The sequence below is a fragment of the Melospiza georgiana genome, chromosome 5 (genome assembly GCF_028018845.1).
Source record: "Melospiza georgiana isolate bMelGeo1 chromosome 5, bMelGeo1.pri, whole genome shotgun sequence".
Taxonomy (NCBI): Eukaryota; Metazoa; Chordata; class Aves; order Passeriformes; family Passerellidae; genus Melospiza; species Melospiza georgiana.
This window is the reverse complement of record NC_080434.1, coordinates 55015856-55028452: the sequence shown is the minus strand read 5'-3', so window position 1 is coordinate 55028452 and position 12597 is coordinate 55015856. Positions and strand designations below refer to the sequence as shown.

The 12597-nt window shown below is 45.0% G+C and overlaps 1 protein-coding gene across 2 annotated transcripts in view; it reads left to right on the top strand.

Moving 5' to 3' along the window:
* FGFR3 (fibroblast growth factor receptor 3) overlaps nt 1-10021 on the top strand; it is a 54782-nt gene extending 44761 nt beyond the window's left edge. The window contains exons 9-17 of one of the 2 annotated variants that reach the window (XM_058024305.1): nt 176-324; nt 417-538; nt 1786-1896; nt 2031-2221; nt 2907-3029; nt 4626-4696; nt 6114-6251; nt 6767-6872; nt 6959-10021. In XM_058024305.1, coding sequence (XP_057880288.1) covers nt 176-324; nt 417-538; nt 1786-1896; nt 2031-2221; nt 2907-3029; nt 4626-4696; nt 6114-6251; nt 6767-6872; nt 6959-7123 — 1176 coding nt within the window. In that variant the 3' untranslated portion in view covers nt 7124-10021. The remainder of the gene's footprint in view (nt 1-175; nt 325-416; nt 539-1785; nt 1897-2030; nt 2222-2906; nt 3030-4625; nt 4697-6113; nt 6252-6766; nt 6873-6958) is intronic. The other variant, XM_058024306.1, reaches the window with a different exon arrangement.
* The last annotated feature ends 2576 nt before the right edge of the window (nt 10022-12597 follow it).

Genomic DNA, 12597 nt, shown 5'->3' with positions numbered 1-12597 from the left:
GACCACAAATGCCTAAAGGAGTGGATTTCTGCAAGGGTGGGGGCATTTCCCAGTTAGAAATTCCCAGAAATCTGTCCATAGGCCCAGAGAGCTCAAACCTCCTCAGTGATCCATCTCAGCCACGGCCTGCCCTGGAGATACAGTTGGCAATAACACTTCATTTGCTCTACCCAAGCAGGTGTCGCTGGAGTCCAACTCTTCCATGAATTCCAACACGCCGCTGGTCCGGATCACACGCCTCTCCTCCAGCGACGGGCCCATGCTGGCCAACGTCTCCGAGCTGGAACTGCCTCCAGATCCCAAGTGGGAATTGACACGCTCTCGGTCAGTCAGAGCCACGGGCTGGGGTCTCTGTGCCTGCTCGCAGTGTCCCCACACCAGGGCCCCCTAACATTCCTGTCTGTTCCTCCCTCCAGCCTGACCCTGGGGAAGCCGCTTGGCGAGGGCTGCTTTGGCCAAGTGGTGATGGCAGAAGCCATTGGGATTGATAAGGACAAGCCAAACAAGGCCATCACAGTTGCTGTCAAGATGCTGAAAGGTATGGGGAGTCCACAGAGGACAGAACAGCATATTGTACTGGGATTTCCTCTCTGCCTCTCTTTTAAGTCTTTTATTCAAACTAGATACAAACAGAAGAAAGCAGGAACAGCCTCTCCTCCCCTTTACCCACATAGCCTGGGGGTGAGGGCTGTCCCTGGAGAGCAGGCAAAAGTGCAAATCCCATCAGGAAGAGGGACTGGGAATTAACCCAGTTCTCTGCCAGGGGGTAATAGCATCCCTGACAAGAAGGGGAATCCCCCTCGCTTCTAGCCAGCTCCATGAATCAGCCCACTCCTTACTCCTCCCCTAACCAGCGCTGCCTGTTCTACCAAAAGCTTGTGCAGCAATCTCAGATGGAGTTTGCGGAATTTCAGCTGACAAAACCCCTTCTTGAGGAACTTTTTCATTGAGGAAGCTTGGCCCCAGACACCTGAGAAGTTAAAGGGAGACACAAATGGGGGATTCAGTGGGCTCCTCTGGATAAGTCTCCATTTCCCATCCTGCCCCCAGGCACAGTATCCACAGACAGCTGAGGAGTTCACCTGGAGCAAGCAGGACAGTGAGCAGCCTGGGCTTGAGGTTACATGGGGGGACATTGGGTAAAAAAAATAATATTTCTTATGAGAAATGGGTTTGGTTAATTTACATTTCCTTCATTTCTTATCTGAAACAGGTTTGGTACATTTACACTTCCCTCGGTCTTTTCTGAAGCTGGTTTTGGAAGTTAGGAGCATTTCCATCTTTCCAAATCAAAACATTCCTTTGGGGAGGTTTTGCCAATTTTTCTACTTTTGTAGATAGATTTTTCTATTTTTGTAGAGAAATTGCAACTTTTCATCCAAAAAATACATTCCCTCCCAGCCCTGACCTTCCACCATCATTAACTGCTGTCCCCTAGAACTGAGGGACAGACGCTATCTGAAGAGCAGGTACCAGGTACCAAAATGTGAATTTTTTTTCTTTAATACTTGTGAGGATGAAACAGAAGACAAAAGGCATTATTGATTTCCATATGAACATTTACCTCCACTTATATGTTCTTTTGGCTTTTTTTGTTGCCTTGGTAGTAGGTTTTGTTTTTATTTTGATTCTTCTTTCCAAAGTAGAATAAAGCCAAATACTTCCATATTCTGAGTACTGTTTCCCCATCAAAGCCCCACATGGCTGCACAGCAGTTGTAACTATACCCCTAAACACTCATTTTCTTCCTGACATTTTTTTGTTTTCCTCCTCTACTTTGTCCAGATGATGCCACAGACAAAGACCTTTCTGACCTGGTCTCTGAGATGGAAATGATGAAAATGATTGGGAAGCACAAAAACATTATTAACCTCCTCGGTGCCTGCACACAGGATGGTACGTAGCAGGATCGTGGGAGGCTCAGATTTGGCCCTCCCTTCTTTGTAATCACTGGCTGCCCAAACTGGCCCAGATGAGATTTGGGTGGTCAGCTCTTCCCCTGCTGGATGCTGATGTGCTGTTCCTTGCAGGACCACTCTACGTGTTGGTGGAATACGCGTCAAAGGGGAACTTGCGGGAATACCTCAGGGCACGGCGCCCACCTGGCATGGACTATTCCTTTGACACCTGCAAGCTGCCCGAGGAGCAGCTGACTTTTAAGGACCTGGTTTCCTGTGCCTACCAGGTGGCACGGGGCATGGAGTACTTGGCATCTCAGAAGGTGAGTTGAGAAACCTTCTTTGGTAGAAGCCTTGGTCAAAGCCACACGTTCAAAGGCAGGGAATGCTCTGTGTGTGGGATAACCCCAAGCAAAACATTGCAGGCTTCTCCCTTTAGAGGCCAAATATTGCTGGATGAAGTATCTCGGGGTTTTGAAGCTGGAGGCTTCATCCATATGCAAAGTCCCCGTATGCAGACTGCATTCCTGAACCATGCAGCTGCACAGCTGTCACCTGCCAGGACCATCAGCACCCACAAAATGCCTATAAAAGCACCAGTGACCCAGACCATTCTGTGAGTCTGTGCATTTTGGATGTAGTGGGGTACCTTAATTTGAAGATCCCCAAACATCACCCTGCACTTCCCTTCCTGGGGGAACCAGCACAGAAAAGCAGCTGCGCATCCCAGGGGAGGGAAGTTGGTTTTCTCATCCCTAAATCCCATCTGGAGAGGAAAAGCACGTGCGTGGCCGTGCCGGCTCTGAGGCCACCAATTCAGTGTTGCTAAGAGGTGGCTCCCACTGAGCAGGCACGGTGGTGTGGTGACACACAGAGCCAGGATCTGAGCAGTGCCCACAGCTTTATGAGCCTGGGAGTCAATGAAACAGCAGCTCAGCTCATAAACCACACGGTGCCGTTGGTTCCAGCTAACGAGCCCGAATTTATTGGCTTGCTCACCTTTCACAGTGCATTCATCGCGACTTGGCAGCCAGGAACGTGTTAGTCACTGAAGATAATGTGATGAAAATTGCTGATTTTGGCCTCGCTAGAGACGTTCACAACATTGACTATTACAAGAAAACCACCAATGTAAGTACAGAGCTGCCAAGTACACACAGTTCTCCTTCTGGCAGGGGGCTCGGTCATCCCTGCAGCAACAGGCCCTTGTCCCACATCTCCCTTCCTAGAGGGGCTTAGGAGGAAGAAATCTGACAAGGACTTCACCTGGTGAGGGACTGTAGATAGGCTGGTCCCAGGAGTCTATCCACCATCTGTTTTTATCCTGACAGATCCTGGTCCTGCTAGCAGCTGGTTGTGAGGTCTCAGCTCTGACGAGGATGCTTTAGACTAAGAGAAACTCAGGTTTCTCCCAAACAGGAATGGAGCCCTTTCCAGTCTGCTCCACTACTGTTCATAAATGACCCAAGGAGCTAACTTCTGTCTCACCAGAGCCCTTGACAGAGGAATGTCATTTCTTGTATACCTGGATCTACCTGTCTTTCATGTATTTCTCTCTTTTTTGCATCTGAGCTTCTTGACTCCACTGCCAAGTGTGAGAAGATGGTCTCAGACAAGGGCTGAGGCCTGGAGCTGTTTATATTTTCTGTAGAGATTAATTTACAAGTGAAGGGCTGAGAGAAGAAGCCCTGTGTCTTGGTTCAGAGCCTGCAGCAGATGTTGAGCCCTGAGGGAAAACCCTGACTAGGACAGAGTGAGGAGATGGCAGGGGAAGATTAAGGGCAGTGCAGAACCTGCGGGTCCTGGGATTGCAAGGGGTTTAAATGTCCAAGCAATCGTTTGAAGTCTACCATGTCCATCCTGATACACTTCAATAGCATATCAGAAATCTTCCTTAATTGCCAGGATTTCTTAATCATAAATTAATAACAATTCTTGGGAATTTTAATCACAGATCAGATGGATTTTTCTCTGTTTGAGCTGTGTGGAACAACTGAGAGCATAATCCCATTTGTATACCCTGCCTGTGTCTCATCTCTAGTTGTCTCCCACAGTGGGTGAGGAGAGGACAAAATTCCTCCATATCCAAATCATGGTTCAAACAAAAAACAGTACTTTCTGTCTCCCTCCAGGGACCAAACAAAAAGCCCCAGAGAATTATGATTAATCTAGCCTTTCTCATCTTGTATTTCTCACATGGCAATCTGTGTTTCTGACCCTTATGTAGGATGGGATCTGACCTCCTCCTTTAGCTTCCAGCAGGATCAGGATTTGTTTCTTAGAGGACCTGGCCCTTGCCTTCACTCTTTGGAAGTTTCCCTTCAAGCTGAGCCTAAACTGGGTTTGGACTTGGAGTCAACTCTACTTTCCAGACAAAGAGATGGAAAGTGTTGTCCCATGCTCTGCCACAGAGTTCGCTGCATCTGTGAGCCCTGGATGCTGTTCCCATGCAAAGCTTTAGATGCACTGATATGCTAAACCTGCCTTGGCAGTGAAATACAGTCCTCTACAGAGAGCATTCACTGCAGAGATTGTCAGTGAAGATCCAGGGGATCAAATGCTCTAATCTGTTTATATGGCCACTGCTGCTTTGCCCAGTGACCGGGAAGGCAGATGTGGTTGTTAATGAAAATGTTTCAAACTGGATTAGAAAAGAAGATTCAGATGGTGCCATTGTGGCTGGGGGAATATGCTGATGGGATGTTCCCATTGTCTTCCTAATTACAGGGTCGGCTGCCTGTGAAATGGATGGCTCCAGAGGCCTTGTTTGACCGGGTCTACACTCACCAGAGCGATGTGTAAGCAAACCCTCACTTTAAAAAAAAAAAAAATACAACAGGGAAATCAACACCTATAGTATCTTACAGACAAAAGTACTGCTAAGTATGACCAGGGCTCGTTCTCTGCTGGAGTGCCTGGGAATGCAAAAGTGCAGGAATTTATTCCAAGCTGCATCTTCACGCACGTGGTTTTATTTTGCTGTTAGCTGGTTGCTTTCATCTGAGGGTCTCTAGGGAGCTGCTGAAAAATTACTGGAAAGCGGACAGGTATTTCGTCCACTTTATAGATGAGGTGATTCATCCAGCAGTTGAAAAATACTGTGCCAAAAAAACCTCATGAGAAAAAAAATTACCCTCAGCATCCTCCACACTTTGCCCCAGACTGTTACACTTCAGTCAAGTATGTGGAATGAGCTTGAAATATTCTCTCTCTTGTTAAAATTGATCAAAGAATATTCAACAAATATAGTCTCAGATTAATTTTGTCATTTCATTTATTTTATTTTTTCTAATCCTGTCTCATCTGTTTTAGTGCCTCTGCACAGTAACCAAACAGCAGAGCACTCCTTACATGTAAATCAGTAACACATCTGAATTTTGCAAGGGCTGAAGCAGCTCCACATATACACTAGCTTTTTATTTTAATATTTGATCAATAATAGCATTTTTGTAGCTAGCCTGCCTTCTCCCCAGAGCTCACCGCTCACAACTGGACAAACAAATCCTTTCTATTTCTGTATTTTTCAGATATTTTGACTTTTATTGATCTTAAATCATACTTTCCTTGCTTAGGTAATGCTGCAGAGGGCATGACAGATAAATCAAAGCTAGAGAATGGGAGAGTGAGTATGCATGAAAGCGAAACAGAGACAGATAATCCCTGTTTTTAGAAAGAAAATGAAGAAGGCAAAAGATAGTTTTGAAAAAAGGACTTTTAACCAGAGCACAGCTGCAGGACTGAAGTGTGTAACATAAGTGCTCTGCTGATTTTTGTTGGGGTATTTTTCCCCCGGCTTGGCCAGTGAAATGGGTGTTGTAACAAGCAAGTTTTGGTATCAGCTTGCACAATTAGTGGCCTGTGGTTCCAAGCCTGCAATTCAGTGAAGCCGTGCATGAATAATTTGATTTGTTCCATTCAGTGGAGCTGGTGGAAGACCTAACAAAGAGCTGGCGGTGATAGATGGGCTGTCACCTATCTGATTAAATGCTCATTTCAATTTCAGACTTGGTGCCTGGGATTTCTTTGCTATTGAGTTGGATCAGCAGAGATCTCCAAGTAACTAGTAAAAATGGCCTAGGCAATTAGTCATGCTATTGATGACTTTGTTAGCTATGCATGGCTGCACAGAAATAAAGCCAAGCAAGGGGGATGGGATATGGGGGGGCTTGGAAAAAAAACCTCATTGAATTTTAAAGATCTTTCTGTGGTTTCCAGCTGGTCTTTTGGAGTGCTACTATGGGAGATCTTCACTTTGGGAGGGTCTCCATACCCAGGAATTCCTGTTGAGGAACTCTTCAAGCTCTTGAAGGAAGGCCATCGGATGGACAAACCTGCAAACTGCACCCATGATTTGTGAGTGTGTGCTGGGGGCTGACCCTGCTGCACTCCCCATTCCCTCTGAGGCCAAATACACCCCACTGGGCTCTGGGTTCTGGGCTGTTGGGACATCCCCACTGGGAAATGGTGTGGCCATCTCCAGGTAGACTTTCCTCAGCCCAAGGCTGCTGAGTGACATGCAGCACCTCCCTTCACTGGGCAGGTGGCACCTGGGGTGTAGCTCTGGTGTGTCACCTTCAGGACAGGTCCTCCTCCTGCTCTGGGGGCACGGTCATGTGTCAGATGATCACTAATGAGGATCATGGCTCCACAAAACCATCAGATGTTCAGTAATGAGGACCATGGCTCCACAAAACCATCAGATGATCAGTGATGAGGACCATGGCTCCACAAAACCCTCCTCTTCCCCCCAGTTGGCCGTGGCTGAAGCTGCATTGGCCACAGCTGTTCCTTCAGTGATTTGGAGATGGGTGGGCAGGTGGGTGGGTGTCACTTGGCCACATGTGACTGTGCCATGTCCCCATGTGCAGGTACATGATCATGCGGGAGTGCTGGCATGCCGTCCCCTCGCAGCGACCCACCTTCAAGCAGCTGGTGGAAGACCTGGACAGGGTCCTCACTGTGACATCCACCGATGTGAGTGTGGTGTGATGGGTTTGGGAGGGGGTCACTTGGTCCCTGGCATGGGGGACCCCCAGCACTGATGTCTGTCACCCTGGCAGGAGTACCTGGACCTCTCAGTGCCCTTCGAGCAGTACTCACCGGCCGGGCAGGACACCCACAGCACCTGCTCCTCAGGGGATGACTCGGTCTTTGCACATGATCTGCTGCCTGATGAGCCCTGCCTGCCCAAGCACCAGCCCTGCAACGGCGTCATCCGGACGTGAGCACCCCCGGGCACGTGGACAGACAGACGGACAGACGGGCGGGTGGGCATTGTGCCCGTGGAGGCACGAGTGCAGGGCGCCGAGCGTGAAACCGTACTGAAGGATCTTCCAGTGGAACTATGTGATGGTGCCTGGAGATTTGTGTTGTTGACAAGCTGTTCAGGGTAAAAAGAAAAAAAAAGAAAAAAAAAGACACTTTTTTTTTCCGTCAATTTTTTTTTTTTTTTTTAATTTTTTTTTCCCCCTATTGCTGTATGAAAAGTCAAGAAGCACTGTTTGGCCTGAAGGAACTAATCTCTTGCCAAGATGATCTATCCTAGATGATTTTTTGTTTGTTTGTTTGGTTGGTTGGTTTTTTTTTGTTTACTTTCCATTTTGTTAGGGATTTTTCCTTTACTAAGGAGAATGTTGAACCTGGGGGATGCTGACCTCCCAGCCTCCGCGTTCCGAGTGCCACAGTAACCGTTCTGTGCCTGCAATACGAAGAAAAGAGAAAAAGAAAACTTCCTTTAAAAAATAACAAAAAAAAAGTGTCAAGAATGTGGAAATTCTTCGCTTATGCAATCTGTACATGAACCTTTTTGGTGGAGCTGAAAAGCCACGTTGCCTGCAGGGATTCATATATTTATAAAAATATCTATATTTTTGTTGTCGTCGTTTTTATAGCTTCACGATCATACTACCCAGCTACATAGAAGGAATCCTTTCTGGAAGAAGAGAGAACAAAGCTAAGTAAAATGCAAATTTGTCATGGAGAAATGAAAGTAAAAATGGTGAAAAAGAGATGGTCAAGTCATCTGAAGTGTCAGCGCCTTGGCCCTTGCACGGGGCTGGGAGCGACGGGTCGGTGCCAGGGCAGGAGCAGAGCCCAGGGATGGCAGAGACCTGTGGGGTCCCTGGGGAGCAGAGCATCACACCCTGACCTTTGAGACCAGCCAGCTGGGGGGGAAAAAAGGAATAAATCTCATTTTTGGGGTTTGCCTGTTCTTGCTTGCCAGGGGTGAGTGGGGGGAGCAGCTCCTCCATGCACCCCTCATGGCCAGAGGTTTGGCTCCATCTACATGCAGTGACTTGGAGAAAGAAGTTACGGGTACCTGTAGGCAAGAGCCTTTAACTTATATCAAAAAGGTTTATTCCAGAGAATCTGTGTATATATCTATAAATATATCGTGTATATATATAAATAAATATATTGAAAGAAAAGAATGTATAATACTAATGCAACGTAAAGCAGTACTGAGAGAGAGTCTCAAAATACGAGCATTGCAATCTAGGATATACTGATCTGGGCAAAAGAAAAGATGTTTTTGATTGTCTGTTTTGTATCTTCACAGTTTTGTTTTAAAAATTGTACCTTAACATGTATATTTGTAAAGTTATTTATAGACATTAACATATCTGTTCATTGGTTTAAATAGCATAGCGTTACTGTAAACTTTAAATTTCACCAAACTTAAGGGTGTTTTTTTTAACTTATTAAAATGGAGAAAAAATATATTAATCAAGTTTTTTCTTTGTGTTTATGGGAAATATTGAAAGAATGTATAGATGTACAGTCCTTTAACAAATTACATTTAATGTTATAAATATATATATGTATTCATTAAAAAAAATATTAGTTTATCCTGGATTGCAGTGAGCAAAGGTAAGTTTATTTTTCAATACATCACCAGTGGTTAAAACCAAACAAATAGCAGCAGAGAGATGATTTTTACGCATTTCAGAAAAACAGGGCCAAGAATTCTTCCATCAGTTTAACCACTGTGCATTAAGGGGGTGTGGGTGTTTATTTTTCTATTTTCAAATGAAGGTATTCTTTGTGGTCGATTTAATAACAAGTATGCAGCAAAGTGAAATGTTGACTTTGGATGGTGCAGGGTAGGTTTTTTTCTCTCCCCTTTGCCAGTACTGTTGTATTTTGGGCTTCAGAAATGCCATGTGAGCAAAATAGTGACACTGTTTGCAGGAGAGCTGCTACAGCTGCATATTTCTTTTGCATCTAACACATGGGAAAGTGCCAGTGATGCCTGATTTTTGGTGTTTAGAATGCTATGCTGTTTTGTTCCTCAACACCAGATAGCTGTGTAAAAGCACAGGAGTGACCTAAAGAATGTTAGCATGGATCAAGCTGACGGTGGAAGATGTTTGGGCTGAGGATTTTTTGTGGGTGGGTTGTTTTTTTTTTTTTTGTCCAGAAGACTTCTTTATGTACTACCAGAAGAGGCAAAGCAAATTACATCCTGAATTCTTTCTTTTCATTTTTCTCTGGTGCATATTGCATATCAATGTTTCAGAATAACAGGATGATAGCATCTCATTGAAAGATTTTTTTTCTTCTTAGAGCCACCGAATCCTTATCCTAAAATAAATAATTTATAGTTTGAGGTTACTTCAGTGGAAGTTTGAGAAGGTAGATTTCTATAGATTTTTGTTTTGTTGGAATAAAAAAAAAGAATTTTTTGGTATTTTCTTACAAATGTCTGCTAATTGTGTACATTCCAAGTACTCGAAGCAAAGAGTTTTCCTGTACTGAAAAAAGAAAATGTACAAAACTGTGCATGGTTTTAAATGTTACTAGATATTATAAATATATATATAATTTATTGAGTTTTTACAAGATGTATCTGTTGTAGACTTGTTGACTTTAACATTTCTTATTCAATGCTTATATAGTTTTATAGCCTGGACTATTATCTTTAAAAGCTTAAAAAAAATTAAAAGTTCCAATTTTGTTACATTTTATACTGTTGATGTTACAATCCACAGGTTTGCATAGTGTGATTTTTTGCAATGAGCAACTCTGTTCAGTTTATTTTAATACTGTACTTCTGTGCCTGACAGCTGCAGCTGTCAAAGGTGTGAGATGAACACTAAATAAAACTATTCTGCTTTTGTTAACATGGGAAACTTACTTCTACCAAAAAAAAAATAAATAAACAAGTTGATAAATTATGGGGTTTATTCCCAGTTGTGAGGGTCCTTTGCAAAACCAAGTGTTCCAGGCAATGGGACTTGTAGTGCCAGGAAGGTTTACATTTTTTTTATAGTGCGGCTTTTATAGTGCTGCAAGTCTTGGCCAGTTCAGGTTTTGTATTCCTAATAAATTGTAGCCATTTTGGTTGAAGGGCAGTCTTCTGTATTTGTTAGTGGGTGTATTTGTAGCCACACCAGCCATTGTGAGGTGTCAGCCCTGGCTTTGACTTTGGGGGGGCCAAGCAAGGGAACTCAGTAAAACCCGGTTTTGCTGCTAGCAGACAATGCAGGGAAAATTTGGGCCAATCCTACCAGCACTTTCATACAATACTGATTCCTACAAGTGATCCTGTTGGAATGCATCCCAGACACCTGGATGTGGGCATGCAAGTTTGCCTACCTGTGTACAGCCTGCCCACTAGCAAACCTTTGTGCTTTAAGCAGCTGGGCATGGAATGGCATGCATCCAAGGAGGTTGTATCTGTGGCACTGGGACTGGCACCAGCACTCTTCCATCTTAGATTAAAAAAATATTAAAAATTACATCAGGTTGGGGTAATTTCCTTGCCACTGTAAGAAAAGACACCCATTCTTTTAGTACCACTGTGTTGTGAGAGGAGTCTTGCTACCTGAAATGAGTTGCTTCCTTGCTTTAAGGACACACTTTGGTGGCCAGCTCTGAGCCCACCCCCAGCAGGAGCAGCATGAGGACCAGCCCTGGCCATGCAGGGCTGCAGGCAGAGCATGGCTGAATGGCCTTTGCTGGCTCATGAGGCTAAATGGCCTTTTGCTGGCTCATGAGGAACTTGCTTCATCAGGGCAGGGTGCTGAGCATGTTGTGCTCCATTTGCCACCACCAGGACTGGAAAAGCAGAGAGGACCAGATCCTTCTGCAGCAGTGAGCTGTGGTGTACAGCACACCTGTGCTTGAAAGCTTTCCCAATAAAAGCCTGCTGGGCAAGCAGAGAACACAGAAATCAAAGTCACAAAGAGGAAAGTCTGTCCTGGTGCAGTGGCTGACCTGAACATGGTGCTGGCTTGGTGTTTGCTTTCCCTCTTGGGTTTCATGATGTCATTCTTCCTCTGCTGGCCTTTCCCCACAGCCGTGTTTGCTTGTGGCCCAGAAGGAGAGGGTAATATTTGACTTAATTGTCCCACAATGCATCCAGTCCTAAGCCCAGGATGAACATTTGGCAGCAGTATGTGACGTGCATTGAGCAACGCACTAAACAACCTCAAGGAAAATTTGCAAATTTACTTGGTTAGGCTGTGCGACTGAGTGAACATCCCACTGCAGCTCATCTCCCCTTCAGTGGCTGCAGCCTTCCACCCAAACCCAAAATGCCCTTTACACATGAAAGAGTTATTTTTCAAAGCAAAGCAAAGCTAACGTCTTCTTTCCTCTGTGGGTGACTACACAAATAGAGCCTCTCACTGGCTGCCGTGTTTCATAGCAACATTCAAATAAATTCCTAAAATTGTGATTTATTTCCATTGGTCATGGCTCCATGGTGAGACAGTAGGGATTTGGCAAAAGGAAGAAAAGTCTGAAGCCCTGCAAGTGTCAGTAGGAGAAGGCAGCTAGAACCAGAACAGCAAAGTTTCCTAGTGGTTGGTGCAATTTCAGACTTTCAAAGGAGGTGTTTCCTGCTGGTGACTCTTCTGAGCAAACTCATCCCTCCCAGGGGCTATATAATCTCCAGAAAAGGGAATATGGAGACGTGTTGTGCTGATATTAAAAAGGAGAATAAAGGGTGAGTGATGGCTCTGCTCAACACAGCAGAGCTATAAGAGGAGGGCACAGGGGAACAGCCAGAGGAGATGCCAGGAGCTGAAGAAATTTCATGGGGCTTGTGGCCCAGGACCATGGGCTCACCAGAGACAGGGAAATTATTTGTCACTCTTGTTTATTCCCTCTTTTTCCTTCACTTTCTCAGGCATGTTAGCTTTCACTTAGTTCCTCTGTTTCATAACCATCGTGTTGTTTTTCACAAACAGCATCTCAGGTGTCGGTAACATGTCAAGCTGAAAAACCTTCATGCCCTGCCCCAACAAGATTGTTATCTAAAACCAAGAAAGAAATCATTGTTGTAGTGTGCAGTGTTGCAATCAGAGCCTCATGGGGACATTTCTGGCCACACACAACTCTGGGTTACGGTGCCCATCAAAGACCAGCTCTGTCTCAGACCTTTTTTTCTCCCTTGGGTGGTGGTGTCTGGCAGGAGTAGGGTTTGGGGAAGCATGAAAGCAGAAGAAAGATATATCTCACCAAATGTGCAAGTGGGATTGGCACAGGAATGATTTTGCTGAAGATCAAAGTCTGCATCACACTCACCATCCATGGTTTGCTCCAGGTTCCTCACTGGTGCAGGAAAAACTGGCATTTCCATCAAGAAGGAGGGACCCCAGCTTGGAGAAGAGAGCAGAAATAAGGGACCAAGCCAAGTGCCTCTTCAGCCCAGTGCTAAATTCATATAGGCATTGGGCACAAAATTTAAGCA